Source organism: Balaenoptera ricei, chromosome 6 (assembly GCF_028023285.1).
Source record: "Balaenoptera ricei isolate mBalRic1 chromosome 6, mBalRic1.hap2, whole genome shotgun sequence".
In the NCBI taxonomy this organism is placed as follows: Eukaryota; Metazoa; Chordata; class Mammalia; order Artiodactyla; family Balaenopteridae; genus Balaenoptera; species Balaenoptera ricei.
The window spans coordinates 27958930-27978134 of NC_082644.1; the positions used below are offsets into that span (position 1 = coordinate 27958930).

Below are 19205 nucleotides of genomic sequence, written 5' to 3' on the forward strand. Positions count from 1 at the left end.
AGTGTTTCCTGGAATAGAGACAGGCATGGGTGAAATATGTACTTGAAAAAAGCTGCTCATTCTCCATTGCAGTTTTCTGACTATCAGTTGAGAATGGGGTCCAGAGACCAGGGAAGGTTATGGTAGCTTCCTCCTGACATATTCTATCTACTCACCCCTATTGCTCTTGTGTGTTTCTCTTTTACATTGGTGATCTAGCCATAACAGGGTCTGACCACTGCACTTTTCAACACCTGCCAGAAAGCTCTTGGGAAGGATGATTTTACTAAGATTCCCAATGGAGTGAATGGTGTTGAGGACCGGATGTCAGTAACATGGGAAAAAGGCGTGGTGAGTTTCACAGGATTCAGTCTGTTTTGCCTGATTTTTCAGCCAGAATCTGGCCCATTTTAGGACCAGAGTGGCAAAAGCCTTCATAGAGAAGTTTTTTGATTGTTTTCACTAGAGTGGAAACTGGGAATACAACAGTATCACCACCACCATGCCATCCCCCAAGATAATAATGAAAAACAATTTTCTTCTCTGCATGGTTTAGAGGATGCTTTGCACCATGATGCAGACATTAGGGGATAAATTTAGATTGGGTACCTAGAGGATTATTCTTGAAATCTTTGAAATGTAATAGCACTTCGACTTGATTTCCATGTCTTTGAATCCTAGTTCCTCATGTGTCACTGATATAAATACTTGGAATGATTGAAAGGACATGAAGAATTTTTATTACGTTCATACCTCCTTTTCATATAAAAATGTAGATATCCCTTTTAAAGAACTTTTGGATATTATGTTTTAAAAACTGCTGTATGAGGTTACATAAATAATAATCCAAAATATAGAAAGATTTTTTTAAAAATTTCATGATTTAAAATTTTCTACCTGAGGATGAAGAAGAATCAAATGGCTGAATGTTCATATGTTAGCCTATCCAGCCAGCTGACAAGTGTAGTTGTAAAGATCAGCAGTGGAGACTTGCCTGGTAAGACCTGAGGTCCCCATTGTCATGCCATTCTCACCCATCTCTCAGAACCCCTCCCTTCAATGGCACATTAATCACATCTCACACCTCAGAATCCCTTACACATACCCCTCACTTCTAGCTCTAATATTTTACCAGGTCTTGTCAATTTTATTTCCAAAATGCCTCCTTATTTCCACCATCATGTCCACCATTCTACTTTGAGTCCCATGTCTTGTTTGGACCATTGCAGTAGTCTCACAGCTGGTGCCCCTGCCTCCACTCTCTGGCTTACTACAATCTATCCCATACTCTAAGACCAGAGTTGCCTTTCAAACACCAGGGTCTGTTCATGCTACTTTCCTCTCTAAAATCCTTTAATTTTCAGCATTACTTATTGGATGATATTTGAACAGTTAATTTACATGCAAGGATCTTCAAAACATCTCTACAGCCCTATCTTCTACCAATTGTCCTCTCCACCCCCTGCTACCTCTACCCTAATTCTAAGCATCCCAGATGACTTTTCTTCTCTTTCTCTTTGCTTAGACTTTCTTGATAACAGTCCAACCTTTCACTTTGAACTTGTGTGAATTACAATGAGTCCCTTCATTACAGCAGATTTTCATAATATATAAAGTATAAATGGCTTTAAAGTGATCAGATACTTCTTCATAATATACAGGAGCCTATGTTATTTTCTGAAACATTCAGATGGTTTATTTAGGGGAAAATTACTTTCAGGACATGGTTCTTAATGTTTTTATGAGATGGGGACCCTTTGATAATTAAATAAACCTTAAGGATGCTCTTGCCATGTAAATGTACATAGGGATAAATTCTCAACATTTAAAAACAAATCATTTTAGAGGGATCACATCCCACTGAAGTTTGTCCATATTAAAATCTCTTAGAGCAGACTGTCCATGACTGTTGGTTCATGTAAATTTCAGTAGCACAAAATTGAACCTCTTAGTTGATTTCTAAAAGCGTTGTCACCTGAATTATAGGTCTATCTTATTTTAACTCTATAATATTCCATATAATGTCTACATGATCATCTCATAAATCTTAGGCCCAGATTATAAATGTAGTAGGTGGTGGTAGTAAACTTTAAACAAGAATTGGAAATATTGTTACCAATATTTAGCTCTTGTCTGTGTGATTTTGGAAAGAATGGGAAAAATTAATGGGGCTGTTTTGTTAAGCTGATAGGTTTTTGAAAAATTATCTTCAGGCTTCCATATATAACCCCATTCATCCCCATCATTATCATTATGATTGTTTAAGATTTATCAGTAGTCACAGATGTGTTTGGCTTCACGATGTAAGAAATTAGATGCAGTTTTATTTGGTTCTAAGAGAGAAAATTCTTATACTTTGATTGACAGGAGATTTTTAGTGTTTTATCATTTATCAGGAAAAGAAATGTATTTTCTTCCTTGAATTGTTTTACAGCACAGTGGCAAAATGGATGAAAACTGGTTCGTGGCAGTTACCAGCACAAATGCAGCTAAAATCTTTAATCTGTATCCAAGAAAAGGAAGAATAGCTGTGGGCTCAGATGCTGACATTGTGATTTGGGACCCAAAAGCCACACGGTAAGTCTAAGTTTTTGTATTGGCTTCTCCATGGAGACAAAGCACTAACTTGCAAAGAAATTTTCATTGGCCTTAATCAGCCATTTCTTATTAGGTGATTTATTTAGCCAGGCTCAGGTATTTTGAGCCTATGCACAAGACAAAGGTTTTGATATACAAACATTCTTTTGTTTTCCTTGGCATAGAGAATGCAAAAGTTGTGTTGCTTCCCATTCCCTGGAAATGCATGTGTGTATAAAACCAGTATGAATTTCCCACTTCAGTGCTTGGCAAACACCTGAGTTCACATGGAGGAAAGGTGCAGAGCAATGAAGGAAAGGCTTAGTTTGAAAAGGGCTGCATTGAAAACTCGAAATAATTACAGCCTTTTTGCAGCTTCCAGATAGAAAAATTCCAGCACAAAGGATGTCACTTTTAGTTAGCCAGATTTTCCAGCTGAGTTCATCTTGAGCCTGTCATTCCCAGTAGACTCCGGCTTTTTGTTTCCAATTTCCATAATTCTATGTGAGCATCGCAGGTTTGGCTGATTCCACCAATTCAGAAAAGTATTCAATAGAAGCTGAAGCTTTGTTAATTTCTCCTTATAGGATGTTGGCACAGACGACACCTGCATCCTGATTTCTGTTTTTCATAAACTCTGCAGCTGTAATGGAGAAAATCCCACGTACTTTAACATTGCGTGTGTGTGTGCATGCACGCGTACGTGTGCAAACAGGGATACGATAAGACCTTCTACCTTTACTGAATAGGCATTTATTCAAAGTCTATTAAGGGTTATGTTGTAGTAAACGGACGTCTATGTAGGCATACCTTATTGCACTTCACAGATACCATGTTTTTAACTAAGTGAGAGTTTGTGGCAAACCTGCATGGAGCAAGTCTATCAGCACCAGTTTTCCAATAGCATTTGCTCAGTTTGTGTCTCTGCATCATATTTTGGTAATTCTTGCAATACTTCAAGCTTTTTCATTATTATTACATTGGTTGTGGTGATCAGTGATCTTTGATGTTACTATTGTAATTGTTTGGGGACGAACTGAGCCCCTGTAAGACAGTGAACTTGTGTGTGCTCTCACTACTCCACCAAACGGCTGTTCCCCCGTCTCTCTCCCTCTTCTTGGGCCTGCCTGTTCCCTGAAACACAACAATATTGAAATTCGGCCAGTTAATAACCCTACAGTGGCCTCTAAGTGTTCAAGTGAAAGGAACAGTTTCACGTCTCTCACTTTAAATCAAAAGCTAGAAATGATTAAGGCAAGTTGAAAGCTGAGATAGGCTGAAAGCTAGGCCTCTTGCACCCAACAGTTAGCCAAGTTGTGAATGCAAAAGAAAAGTTATTGAAAGAAATTAAAGGTGCTACTCCAGTGAACACACGAATGATGAGAAAGTGAAACAGCCTTATTGCTGATACAGAGAAAGTTTTAGTGGTCTGGATAGAGGATCCAACCAGCCACAGCATTCCCTTAAACCAAAGCCTAATCCAGAGCTTTAACTCTCTTCCATTCTATGAAGGCTGAGAGAGGTGAGGAAACTGCAGAAGAAGAGTTTGAAGTTAGCAGAGGTTGGCTCATGAGGTTTCAGGAAAGAAGTCATCTCCGTAACATAAAAGCACAAGGTAACGCAGCAAGTGACCCAGAAGATCTAGCTAAGATCATTAATGAAGGTGGCTACACTGCACAACAGATTTTCACTGTAGATGAAACAGCCTTATATCGGTAGAAGATGCCACCTAGGACTTCCACAGCTAGAGAGGAAAAGTCAGTGCCTGGCTTCAAAGCTTCAAAGGACAGGCTGACTCTTTTGTTAGGGGCTAATGCAGCTGGTAACTTTAAGTTGAAGTCAGTACTCATTTACCATTCTGAAAATCCTAGAGCCCTTAAGAATTATGCTAAATCTACTCTGACTGTGCTCTCTAAATGGAACAACAAAGCCTGGCTGACAGTACATCTGTGGATATTGCTGAATATTTTAAGCCCCGCTGATGAGAGCAACTTCTCAGAAAAAAAGATTCCTTTTGAAATATGACTGCTCAGTGACTATGCACTTGGTGACCCAAGAGCTCTGATGGAAATGCACAACAAGATTCATGTTGTTTTCATGCCTGCTGACCCAACACCCATTCTGCAGCTCATGAATCAGGAGTAATTGCAACTTTTAAGTCTCATTATTTAAGAAATACATTTCATAAGGCTATAGCTACCATAGATAGTGATTCCTCTGATGGATCTGGGCAAAGTCAGTTGAAAACCTTCTGGAAAGGATTCACCATTCTAGATGCCATTAAGAACATTCGTGATTCATGGGAAGAGGTCAAAATATCAACATTCACAGGAGTTTGGAAGAAGTTGATTCCAACCCTCATGGATGACTTTGAGGAGTTCAAGACTTCAGTGGAGGAAGTAACTGCAGATGTGGTGGAAATAGCAAGAGAACTAGAAATAGAAGTGGGGCCTGAGGTTGTGAATGAATTGTTGCAATCTCATAATAAAACTTTCATGGATGAGAAGTTGCTTCTCATGTGTGAGCAAAGAAAGTAGTTTCTTGAGATGAAATCTACTCCTGATGAAGATGCTGTGAAGGTGTTGAAATGACAACAAAGGATTTAGAATATTCTGTAAACTTAGTTGATAAAGCAGAGGCAGGGTTTGAGAGGATTACCTCCGATTTTGAAAGAAGTTCTGCTGTAGGTAAAATGCTATCAAACAGTACTGCATGCTACAGAGAATTTTTTCGTCAAAGGAAGAGTCAATCGATGCGGCAAACTTTATTGTTGTCTTATTTTAAGAAATTGCCACTGCCACCTCAATCTTCAGCAGTCACCACTCTGGTCAGTCAGCAGCCACTAACATTCAGGCAAGACCCTCCACCAGCAAAAACATTAGGACTTTGCCGAAGGCTCAGATGATGGTTAGCATTTTTTAGCAATAAAATAATTTTTCATTAAAGTATGTATATTGTTTCTTTAGACATAATGCTACTGCACACTTAATAGACACAGTATAGTATAAACATAAGTTTTATATGCCCTGGGAAACCAAAAAATTCATGTGACTTGCTCTATGATGATATTCAGTTTATTGCAGTGCTCTGGAACCAAACCTGCACTGTCTCCAAGGTGCGCCTGTGTTCTTCCAGATTCATTACTCTATGGAGCCTCCTCTTCAGCCACCCCTTCCATCCCATTTCTCACATTCTGCAGTTTTCACACTGCAAAAGATGAATAAGCATAGTGCAAAAAATGCTGACGGTGGCTTAGAGAAAATTCTTAAAGGGTTGGAGAAGCAAGATGTAAGTCAAAGAAATCCAAAGAGGGCTAGATCATTTCAACACATCCTCCCAAGTAAAGATAATATTTCTCCGTGTTTCAAAAGGACATTAAAACAAGAAAAGAAAATCAAAAAGGTCTCCAGTTTTTTAAAAGTCTCCGAGAGTCAGAGAAATAGAACCCTATGGTTCATCTGCCTCCAGCCAAACTAGATAAATATAAAATAACCTTAGTAATTTTGTGTAACACTTTCTAAGGTTACAAAACATTTTTGCATTTCTCATGAGATTCTAACAAAAACCTTCTGAAGTAGGCATAAAAATTATTAATATCTCATTTTACAGATGAGAGAGTGGACGGACACTCAGAGACCTTAAATGACATGCCTGGGTTCTCCAGCTTGGCACTGATGAGCTGGGAACAGGATCTACACATCAGGCTCTTGGGCTGTGCTGGTTTTCTTTATGCTTAGCGCTTAGTTATACACAATAAGCAGACATCAATAGAGAAGACTCAGCACTAGTAATCACATGCCAGTATGTATCATTTAACTAAAAGACACATATATAAAAATGTAAATATTTAATTTTCTGATATCATTACTGTTACAAAGTGAAGGAAAGATATTATATAAGAAATAGTAGAGAACCGATGAGCGAAAGTGATAGAAACTTAAAAGCACAGAGGCTTTTTAGCTTGACCTTAAGTTAGTTATTCTTAGGCTAGAAATGAAGGAAATTAAGCAGGTAATATATAGACCTTAAAAAAGAATAAGAACTAAACATCTGGATCATTACGGGCTATTCTGAAACAACTGACTAGGAAAAGAAGGACAAAGAATGTTATAGAAATCAGTAGCTAACACTGGTGAGAGAGTGGTCTAAATTTATATAGTCTGAAAACATGACTCAAAGAGACATAATCACAGCCTATAAATATCCTCCAAGCAACAATATATGTGGTAAGTAAAGGAAGTGAATTATTCACAACCTGGAGTTCAGGTCATTTTTCTTTGTCCAGTTGTCTAAGGAAGACAATGCTTTACACCTGAGCTGGTGTTGTCCTCAGACTTTACAACAGCAGAGGAGACTTAAGGCTGGTACTGCTGGAGATACCCAGGTGTAGGGTTAAAAAGAAGATCCACAGGGAATGGCCTTCCCATGGCTCTCCACCTTGCTAGGAATTAGACCGGACAGTTTGAGTGTTTTCATTTCTCCCTCACCTTTGAAAAGGAATACATATTTGGACAAGGAGAAAGTGCATTTATCATAGTTCATATCAAAAGAGAGAATTTGACAGAAACTGAATGCTGATCCCTTATCCAGGTCGATCTATAGCACCAGCCATCTCTACTCTTGGCCTGCTTGTTAGGAGAAAGTTGCTCATCTGAGCTGGCTGTTCCTGGCCAAAATTTATGCTGATGACCTCAAGGAGGACCTGTCTGGTGCGAGACAATGTTTTAAGCCTTCGCTAACTGTCCGCACGTCACCCATAGCTTCCCCCTGTCTCCAGCCACTCCCCCACCTCCGTGACGGTTTGCCTCTCCTCGCCTCGCAGACTGCGTTCTCTGGAATGCCGCACGCCCACCGACCACACTGCTGCGTCACAGCCTTTATTCACTGTCTTTCTCCCTCGTTAACATTCTTGAAGTCTAATTCCATTTTTTAAAATAAACGTGTTGTTTCAGAATAGTTTTAGATTTACAGAAAAGTTGCAAAGTTAGCACAGAGACTCCCAAATGCCCCACGGTGGGTTTCCGTTATGATTATCTTACGTTGCTCCGATACATTTGCTACAATGAATGAACCAGTTTTGATAGGTTAGTATTAACTAGAGTTCATACTTTGAGACTTTCTTAGTTTTTGCCTAATATTCTTTTTCCATTCCAGGATCTCATCCAGGACACCACATGACATTTAGTCGTCATGTTTCCTTAGGCTCCTTTGGTCTCTGAGAATTTTTCTGACTTTATTTTTTTATTTTTATTGAAGTACAGTTGATGTACAATGTTGTGTTAATTTCTTCTGTACAGCAAAGTGATTCAGTTATACACACATACATATATATATATATATATATATATATATATATATATATATATGTTCTTTTTTATATTCTTTTCCATTATGGTTTATCACAGGATACTGAATATAGTTCCCTGTGCTGTACAGTAGGACCTTGTTGTTTATCCATTCTGTATATAACACTTGGCATCTGCTAATCCCAGCCTCCCACTCCATCCCTCCCTCTTGACAACCACAAGTCTGTTCTGTATGTTTCTGACTTTATTTTTGATGACCTTGACAGTTTTGAGGAATTCTGGCCAGGTATTTTGCAGAATGTCTCTCTGTTTCTTTTTTTTTGTTTTGACGTTTCTCTCAATGTTAGCCTGGGGTTATGGGTTTGGGGAGGAAGACCATAGAGGCAAAGTACTATTTTCATCACAACCTTTCAAGGGTACCTACTATCAACGTGACTTCTCACTGTCGTTGTTGACCTGGATCAGCTGCACCGTTTTCTCCACTGTACAATTAGTCGTTTCTTCCCCTTTCCATATTGTACCTTTTAGAAGGAAGTCACTATGCACAGCCCACACTTAAGGAGTGGGGTATTATGCTCTAGTTTTATGTTTTAATTGATTCTACATCCCCAGAGTCTGACCCAGTTCAGCACAGAGTAGAAACACAATAAATGTTGAAGGGGTGAGTGAGAAGGATACAGGTTCCACACTGCATGGAAGATTGATGTGATTAAGACGTGGCATAAACTCTATTATATACTTGAAAGTTGCTAAGAGAGTAGATCTTAAATGTTCTAACCACAAAACAGAAATGGTAATTATGTGACATGATGGAGGTGCTTTGTCAGTAATCATTTTGCAATATGTAAGTGTGTATCAAATCAACACCTTAGGGACTTCCCTGGTGGCGCAGTGGTTAAGAGTCCACCTGCCAATGCAGGGGACACGGGTTTGAGCCCTGGTCCTGGAAGATCCCACATGCCGCGGAGCAACTAAGCCCGTGCGCCACAACTACTGAGCCTGCGCTCTAGAGCCCGCGAGCCACAACTACTGAAGCCCGCACGCCTAGAGCCCGTGCTCCGCAACAAGAGAAGCCACCGCAATGAGAAGCCCATGCACCGCAACCAAGAGTAGCCCCTGCTCTCTGCAACTAGAGAAAAAGCCTGCACGCAGCAACGAAGACCCAACACAGCCATAAATAAATAAATAAATAAATAAATTTTTTAAAAAAATCAACACGTTAAACTCACACAATGCTATATGTCAATTACAGTTCAGTAAAGCTGAGGAAAAGTAAAGAAATGACATAAAGGAAAATTGGAAAGATTTTATTCAACGACAGTTACAGTGAGAGGAAAAGTAAGAAGAATAGCATTTTCTCACACTTTTAACGTATGGCAAGTTATCAATAATTGTTGAAATGAATGAAGATGAATAAAGGAGAAAAGATTCTCTAAGGAAAGAAGAAAGAACTGCTTCACGGGTCTTCTTTTCCTTGTGTCCCCTTCATTTTTTTTTTAATTCTTTTTTTCTCACGTCTTTTTTTTTAATACATATTTAATTTAATTTATTTATTTATTTATGGCTGTGTTGGGTCTTCATTTCTGTGCGAGGGCTTTCTCTAGTTGTGGCAAGCGGGGGCCACTCTTCATCGTGGTGCGCGGACCTCTCACTATCGCGACCTCTCTTATTGCGGAGCACAGACTCCAGACGTGCAGGCTCAGTAATTGTGGCTCACGGGCCCAGTTGCTCCGCGGCATGTGGGATCTTCCCAGACCAGGGCTGGAACCCGTGTCCCCTGCATTGGCAGACAGATTCTCAACCACTGCGCCACCAGGGAAGCCCCTGTCCCCTTCATTTTTGAGGTTGGGGAGCAATTAGCTTTTTAAGCAGCTCTTATAATAAATAAGAGAAGAAAATGAAGTTAACAGAGGGCTATCTTCCTGGTTCTTTCATTCAGTCAGCAAGGAGCACCGCTGAGAGCCAGGCATGAGGATCAAGGTTGTACAAGAGCCAGGCCCTGCCTTTGGGAAGCTGACAGTCTATGGAGAGGAGATAAGAGATAAACTCAAAGGGTCTCAGCCTCAGGAGGAATGTGTTAAGGGTATCACGTGGGAGGCAGAAACAAGATGCTACGGAAGCCCAGCGAGGAAAGATCATTCTTGCACTAGTGCAGTCGTTGGCATAGGACCTAGGGTCACATTAGAGAGGAGGGGAAATGAGGCTTCTCACCCTGAGAGTCAAGGCTAAACATGGAGGTGAGGTAGACTGAGGCATTGGTAGCAGGGTCTGGGTGGAGGCAGTTAAGGCCGGGGATTACAAGCAGGAAGACCAGGTTCAGGCTGTGGAAGGGAGTGGGAGGATGAGGAGGTCGCGGGCTGCCTATCTCCAGTTTTAATCCTGTTCATTACAGACACAGGCAATTTTAAAAAGAGCTTATCTAGTGAAGAAGCATCATTTAATCCAATGAACAAATCGATATATCTGTAGGTTTTTTTGTTCTTGCAAGATACTCCTTTTGATTTTACCTAATTTTAATATTAGCTAAAGGCTGGTGATGTGAAGGCTTTCTGTCTGACCACAACATTAGAGTTGGAACAGAATTTTCCTTCGAAATTTCCTGAAAGGTTTTTAGCAAAAGCAATTAATTGCCCTGCTGACTAACTAGTTAGTATGTCAAATGACAACAATGTGCATTTCACCCCAGAGCCTGAAGGGGGCGCCCACAGCCCACATTGAGCCAAGGGCCCCAACCAGGCCATTCGAGCTTCTGGTTATGCAAGAAAAAGCCAGCCTTTGGAGGATGGATGCGTTTGCTAATGATGTTTGGCTTCATGGAACATAGATGTTTTCCTTTTTTTTTTTTTTAATTCTCATTACTTATTAATGGCATGTAGAAGTATGCTTGCAACACAATCTGTAACCTTAAAAATGGACTGCATTAAAGTTGCTGAAGGAGATCAAGGGAAAGATAGGCAGTGCAGCCATGTTTCTTTTTCTTTTAAACTTATAAAAAGCCGGGTGATTCCAGGGTGAGGGATCTGACATGTGGTGCTGGATGCTGAGAGAGGATTGGGAGTGGGCGTCTGTAGAGAAGGTTTGGACACCCTGTTGAAAGGTTACCTAAGACGTTACTAGCCTGTAAAAAGTTCCTGCAAAAATCAACTGCAATAGCTCTTCTGTGTCATTGCACAATCAAAACAAACTGCATTTGGTGCATATGGAGCATTCACCTTTTTTGGAAGTAAAAAGAGTCTGCTGTATTCAGTGTGACGACCCATTGAGCCAGTGCCTATTGCTTGTGACAGAGGTATGTGCCCTAACACATCACTACTTGGGTCAGAGCTTGAAATTTAAGGACACATTGCCTATCTAAATGTTTGGCCCATTTCTGTAGGATATCTTAGAGCTTAGAGTCAGGAGGACAAAATCAGGATTATGATTTTCATGTAGTGTCAAGACAGAATCTTGTGGTATCATGTGGTGGTAAATACAGAGACCAGTCAAATTGGCCAACTTGTTAAAAACCTTATTAGAGAAGATGGCATGTGAGTTACTTGCAAGCCTATAGCAGCAGCAATAACTCATGTTCTGGCAATTTAAGACTATCCTATGAGCTTCCGTTCTTCTGCATTCATTAAATAGCACTTAGTTACCATGGCAACTGTCCCTTTTCATTATTTGTGAGCGGTAGGGTATCTCACAGACTCTCAAGCACACAAACACACAGCTAACACACTGTGTGCACTGGAACATTTAATGAAGACTTCTAGGCTGGACTGTATTTTGCAAAGCAGGCATACTTTGCTCACAGTTATTTTCGTTTATTATTTTTAACTCAATTATGGCAGGCTTCGACCTTGAATACACCATTCTTGAAGGCATTGTGCTGTCTTTCCTGCTTAATTTCCTTCCCTTTCTCATTGAAGATAGAGATAAATGAATTTAACTATATTCAGAGAAGAGTAATGACTTGCAGCTTAATGAAAGTGCCCCTCTGAGTTCTAGAGAGGGCCTTGTGTGTGAAAAGGAGAAGAATGACTATTTCATCCTTGGCTAGTGGGGAGTGTGGGACGTGGGGAAAAAGAAGAAATAGGGAGTAAGGTGCCCTCTGGTGAATAGTGATGACTGTGGCTGATTATTACAGCTATGTTATCCGTGACTATTTCACGGAAGCTACTAAGCATTTTCCCTTGAAGTTGCACATCGTGTATCATTTAACTAACTTGTACACTATCATCTTCCTTCTCAAAAGAAGCGTTGGCACACACACATGCTAGCACGCACTCACACACAGGCACATAAACACAACTACCGTGTCTCTGCTTGTAAATGTTGGTCAGCCTGAAAACTCTGCTTTTAATGCCTGTTTCTAAGACTGTTTATAACTCACTCCTCTCCCAGTCCCCAAACCCACACCATCACGTCATGTGGGAGGAGGGGAGAGAGACCCAGGCCTTGTACCACGTGTGTGGCTGGAAATGAAGACGATTTATGCCATGCTTTTTCACCGGGTTGTCTTGCAGACGTTCATGGGGGCAGCATGGCGTCAGGTGAAGGTTAACCAAGGCTCTGCTTTTGCACAGCTATCCGAGGACCCGTCACATAGTAGTTACCATAGATTTATAGAGTAATTTTGACAATTTTCTGGCAAATGATAGCAAAGTTTCTTGAGGAATAAATGACTTTTGCTAATCCACACAAAATCCAGCCCACCTTCTCAGCTGCTGGGGGCAGGAGCAGAACCAGAGCATAAAGAGAAAAAGGCTTTGGGGTTCAATTCCTACTCTGTCTGCCACATACTAACTGGATGTGACCTTGGGAATGTTATTTATTTTTCTGAATTTCAGTCTGTTTATTTGTAAAATAGGGATGTTGATGATGGTTGACGTTTATCTGATAGCATTGTTGTGTTTAAGATAGTGTACGTAAAATGCTTGGTATAATAAATGTAATAAAAAACAAAATATCTGAAATGCGTGGTACATAATTAATGTTCAGTAGTGCCTGGCGTGCAGTAGGTGCTCAGTAGTAGTAGGTGGTCAGTGTCAGTAGATGATCAATTGATCCAATAAGTGGGAGCTATTATTAACTATAATTGTGATTCAAAAGCAGTAATGACTTACTTCAGACCAAACAGGACTAAAATTATATTTCATGTAAAGCTCCATCTCTTGTGTTTCTTACACACCTGCAACTTGCAGCAAGAATGACTAAAATTAAGGAGCTTAGTGGATTCTTTAGGCTAAGATAACCTGATTAAATCAGAACTCATGTGCCCCCAGAGCTGACTCCTTTGAAAAATTATTTGCAGTGAAACAGTTTCAACAAACCACCTAAGATCCATTTTGTGACCTTCAGAAGACATTTGCTTTAAAAAAAAGTTTTGGACTATGCATGAAAAAAGCTAGCTTGCTGATTACATACGGGTGAAATTTTAACCACTATTTATTCCAGGTTGTTTATTTAAACATGTTCTTATGCAGCTGAACCTTTCAAGTGAACTAGAAATGATTTCCAAGGACTTCACTACTAATAGCTGCAATTTTCTTCAAATGATACAGGAAAAACGGCTTAGGGACAGACCACAGTAACCCATATTCTATCGTTGACAATTTGCCTTTGCCAGAGTAAGCATAGTTTATTTTAAGCATTAGGATTTGGGTAACAAATAAGCACCAAGGGGAGGTGGTTGTATGAAACGCATAGGCTTTTCTAACCTGCTATATTTTTCTTCCTACCTGACATATGTTATAAATTTTTCTGTCTTTGGCATTTGCCTGTCTTATTTACAGCTGTATCCCTAGGTACCAAAACAGTGCCAGGAATATATAGCAGCTCAATACTTATTTATTGAGTGGCTAAACCAGATATTAATTGTCTCGGGCCAGTGAACAAATGTGATTTTAAAATTTTGGTTGGGCTTTGTTTATCTGCTTCGGAAACACGTCCAAGATCGAGGTTTTACATTTTTCCCTCTGAGTTGAAAAAAAAAGAATTCTGGCACTTCTTCCTTCTCCTTCCCCAAAGCAGTACTTGACAAGGATACGTTCCAGAGTCAGTGGCCAGTAACATTGCCAGACCTGGCCTGGCCATGAATGTGGCTTAAGCCAGATTGGATCCTTTTGTGGGTTAAACGACTCTGTGTTTTGGTCCCAGACTCATTTCTAATTCTGGCCAGTTATCTTAAAAACATGGGCCCTTGGTTATGGAGGGGTCAGAAGATGGAATGAAAATGGATGGAGGGAAATTTCGTATCAGTACCTGAAAAGAATCCCGGTGTCCTTATATTCTTAAAGCACAGCAAAGAGCACGACTTCCTACAAAGGCCTTTGGAGAAAGCATCAGTTACTATGCATTGTTCTCTTTAGAGGGCGATCACAATTGGAAGTCTATTTGGAGGCAGTGAGTAATTTAGGGAAGCACAGTCTTTTCTAATGGCCTGAACAAAGCTCAAAAAACAAAACAAAAACAAAAAACCTTAATGTAAGCTAATTTACTTTTTTTTTTTTTAAGAACAGGGGTTCTTGGGACTTCCCTGGCAGTCCGGTGGTTAAGACTCCTCACTCCCAGTGCAGGGGGCACGGGTTCAATCTCTCATCGGGGAACTAAGGAACTAAGGTCCCGCATGCTGCATGGTGCGGCCAAAAAAAAAGAAAAGGGGGCGGTTCTTAAAGTGTGGTCCCTGGACCAGTAGCATCAGCATCAGCTGGGAATGTATTAGAAATGCGAATTCTCAGGCACCTCCCAGAGCCTGCTGTCTCAGAAACTCTGGGGGTGGAGCCCAGCAACCTGTGTTTTCACAAGCCCCCCAGGGGATTCTGTTCCTCACTCAGGTTTAAGAAGCACTGGTTCTCATAGTGTGAGAGAAGACTTTGGAACTCAAAGTCCAATTAACTCCCCAAACAGAGTTCTCTGTAGCCCTGCTTGATTAGTACTAGTTTTAGGAAACTTAACTACCTAACCAAACTGTTCAGTCCTTCCTGGGATGGTTGTAATTGTTAGGATGTTCTTACTTTGGTTGCATTAAAAATTCCCTCCTTCCAGCTGCTAACATGTTTGGCCTCTGAAGCTATGAGGAATGTATCTACATTCTCAGATAATAGTTCATTCATTCATTCATTCAGTCAAACATTTGAAGAAAGACATTGGCTCCAATAAGTCATCCCATCACCAGATAAGCATCCTCAGATCCCTCAGTGGATCCTTAGGTCCATGATAGCAGAATCCCAATGTCCTGACCACACTTCTGCTCACCCTTCTCTTGACGCACACTTGTCCACATCCTACAAAGATGCAAGTCCCAGAACTGGATCCGATTCTGCTCGTCATAGCACGAGAGCAGGAACATGTGAGGCTGATTGGTTTTATAACTAAATGCAGAACTTTGCATTTCCTTTATGACATTTTTTTCTGCGATGTACCTTATGAAATTGCCATTTGTAGGTTAAAAATGGGAAATGTGAGCAATTGTGTGGAGTTCTAATATCTTATCACATTTATTCAGTCAATAATATAAAAACTTATATTGGGCCTTCTCTGGTGTTTATGTTAAGATAACAGGATTATGCTAAATGGTTTTTGTTTGTTTGTTTGTTTGTTTCACACTTTTAAGTCCATTTGAGCAGATAGTAATTTACAGTGTCCATAATTCTTCAAAGATGCAATATTTAATATAAACAGAAGTCACAAAGAATAATGCAGTTAACATTTGTGTATTAACCTTCCCAAGCCCATCTCCTCCCCTCCCCCAATAAATACCTTGAATCCTGGATTTGATGTTTATTACTCCCATGCATTTCTTCCTATTTGTACGATATATATATATAGGTGCATTCCCAAGCACAGTATATACACAATAAATATATTTTGTGTATTTTTGGCTTTATATGGATTGTATTGTACCATATATATTATTGTGCAACTTTCTCAATATTATGTTTATTGGCACCTAACCATGTCGAAATGTGTGTAGGTGTTTCATTCCTTTCTACTGCTGTATCGTATTCTATTTTATGAATATAGCATGATTGATTATATATCTTCCTATGCTGGTGGACATTTAGGTTGTTTCCAGTCTTTCACTGTTTCAGACAGTGTGTACATGCTTGTATACATGTGTGAGAGTTTCTATAGGACATCTGTCTAGTCCCTGATTTGTTTTACATCAAATGCTGTCCAATTTTTGCCAGTAGAAAGATATAAAATTGCTCGATTCTTTGTAAGTAAATGCAGAACTATCCATTTGTCTCTATTACCTCTTATCTTGTCCCACATTCATTTATTCAGTTATTAAGAACCATATATTGGACCCCTGCCATGTGTCAAAGACCACAGTAGGCAGCTGAAGACAAAAGTGAGGCATAATCTCACTCCTTACTTGGGTGGCAGGGGCAGGGTTAGTGGAGAGGTGGTGGCTTTTGCTTTTTGGCTGCAGTCATTGTTTTGTGAGCTGCGAGCCTGACATTCCAGGGATCTGCTGTCACTAACAGAGTGGGATGGAATGTGGAGATGGGGTGTGGGTGGTAGGAAGTGGGGTTAGACAACTTGGGCTTACGATCCCTTCCTGTCCCCTGAGGTGACACAGCAAATATCCACCTGTACACCTGGCTTTGTACCTATTTTCTTATTCTAACTGCATCCCCAATCCCTGAGATACAGAATATTAGCATCAACCAAAGACACATGAACACAGACATATAACGGATTCCTGTTCATCAGGGCCTCTGGTTACAGCCTCACATATTTTGCATAAACATACGTGTTGGCCCTGATTTCCCCACTTTATCGTGTATACACTGAGATGAAGTTTATGTGTACATATAGACGCATCTGTATACGTGTATATATATGTAGCTTCATGCAGAGTGGTGAGCTGGGGGTGCTGAGCAGGGCACCCCTGAGTCCAAGGTCACAGCTTCCTCGCTGGGCTGCAGGGCAGCAGGCTGCGTGCTCTGTCCTCGGTGACAAGTGCGCACTTGGCATATAGGTCTCTGCAAATCTGCCAGGGCTCCTGGATCTCACTTCCCAGCACATCCTGCTGGCTGGGGGATTCTTCGGGCACCAGAGGACAGTGGACATTTTCCATTTAAAAGGTTTCCTGTGCCTGCAGAACACCTCCTCGGTGCCCTCCCAGAAGAGCGGGCTGTGCAAAGCAGAGAGAGCTGGGGGAGGAGAGTCAAGGTACATTAAGTTGATTTTGCAGCGGCAGCTGGAGTCACATTAAACCTATGGCCTAATTTCCTTTGTCTAACTTGATTTCTTTTTGGCTGGAAGGGAAATGGATCAGTCTTGCTTTTTATGCCGAGATTATGCTGCCTGAAGGAAATTCTCCATCAGTTCCCTGTGCCTGCCTTCAGTCCTGTAATTGGGACTGGGCAGCGACCTCCCCGGCGGCCTTCTGGAGGGGGTCACACAGGCTGCCCCTCCACGCAGAGCTTGGCGTTTGTGCCAGGCCTTTCTGCAGGTTTCTCTGGCCATACTCTAACATAGACAGCTTCATTTTATTTACTTTCTTCTTTCCTGTGAAGCCCTTTGCTCCCTACCTTTTCTCTATCTCTTTTCCTATATTTGGAATGCTCTCTGTCTCTCCAAAATTTCTTAAAGGTGGTTTCTTTATATTTCTGATATAATATTTCCTTCCTGTCTCCCCTCCTCCCACCCCACCCCAATGTGATTCTGCCCGTTTTTTTTTTTTTTTTAATCACCAAGGAGGGACATGTTTATACTTTGCTCTTGGTTCTATTCTCCTACCCAGGCATTTAAGGAAAGCTAAGAGTCTGGAGGCAGAAAAATGAAAAGGCAGTTTAGCCACACACAGAAAATAGGAGCATTTATCTGTGCGGAAGGGTTGCTGAGTTCCTCGCATGGTGGGGATGGGAGGAGAAAGTATTAACCGGTTACCTACAAATGTATTTATTGCGTGCTCACTCTGTATAAGAAATAGCGTTGCTAAGTGCTGTGAGGGACATAAATATAAGATTTAACACCTACCATCAAAGAGGCTGCATTCTGGTTGGACAGACAAGATATAAACATGGGAAAGGATAAGATAACTCTTGGAAGAGGAAAATTAGAAGCGCTCAACACATCAGTTCAAGAAGTGGGGAGGGTCTCATGTGCTTGACTCCTACCAATGAGTGGTCCAAATAATTGTCCTGAGTTGAGGTCATCAAGCCTTCACAGAAGACCGGGTTGGGCTTGGGAAAGGGCTTTGACCTAGCTGAATCCTTGGGGACGGTTCTGGATAAGTAGACGGGGGCAGTAAAGCCCTCCAGATGGAGAAGTCAGGGATAAATGAGGGAAAATGGAAAAGATAATTCAGTGGGCAATCAAGAGACCCAGGAGGCTGGGCAGAGGGGTCAAGGTGGCAGGCAGCTGGAGACAAGATTAGTCCTGGCCAAACTGCCAAGGGCTTTGAATGGTAGTTTGAGTACAGAAGATTTTTCTCTTAGGCAGCACGAGCTATTGAATGTCTTTGTGTGAGGATTTGAATTGATCTAAATCTGTACCTCCCTATTTTTACATGGCATAAGTGGAAAATGGTTATTTGTAGAGTACACGGCACTAAAGAGAAAGGGATTTGGAGACTGGGAGGAGAATATAGCAAAAGCAACTTGTCCTGGTTTGCCTGGAACCTTCCCAGTTTTCCCATAGCACTGAAAGTCTCATGTCCAGACAAATCCTCAATGACTGCTTGTCACCTGGGAGAATACTTGTGGTCAAAGGTGACTAGCCTATGAGCTCTGCCCACACCTGGTCACCCTGGGATCTCAGAGTTTCAATCTTGCATCCGGGCTCATCAGTTGGGAAACCTTGATTAAATAGTATTTTAGGGTTATGAGTGGGCAGGATGGGTTGGAGTCTGGAAGCATGGTCAGGAGGCTATTGGTGGAGTCTGGCTTGAGGGGATAAGGCCTCAAACAAGATGATGGCAAGGAAAATGGGGGGAAAAAAATTGATTTAAGACATTTTTCCCCCAGGGAGGAAAAGTTCTCCTAACAACCAGGAGAAAGATTGAAAATTGAATGAGGTAAAGGAGTCAGAAATGACTTCAAAACAACTGCAACTTTGTTCATTTATGACCCAAGCATTTATTGAGTGCCAACTGGGTGCAAAATATCATACTCAAAGTTGAGTGAGAAATGTGTTCCCCTTATATAACTTAGGACCTAATTGGACACATTAAATAAAATTTTTTAAAAAACTCTTCAAATAACTATAATATAAGGTAAAAGGTCAGGGTGTGTGGCACAGTAGTTAAGGGGCATGGGATTCAGAGCAGAAGTGGGTCACTAGATTCAAATCTCAAATACTAGCTGCATGACCTTGGACAAGTTACCTTTTCAATTCTCAGTTTCCTCT

General features: G+C 40.8%; 1 protein-coding gene across 1 annotated transcript in view; it reads left to right on the forward strand.

Moving 5' to 3' along the window:
- Nucleotides 1–19205, forward strand: part of LOC132366910 (dihydropyrimidinase-like) — a 79368-nt gene that overhangs the window by 35966 nt on the left and 24197 nt on the right. The window contains 3 exon segments of the mRNA XM_059924365.1: nucleotides 188–224; nucleotides 226–330; nucleotides 2414–2556. Coding sequence (XP_059780348.1) covers nucleotides 188–224; nucleotides 226–330; nucleotides 2414–2556 — 285 coding nt within the window.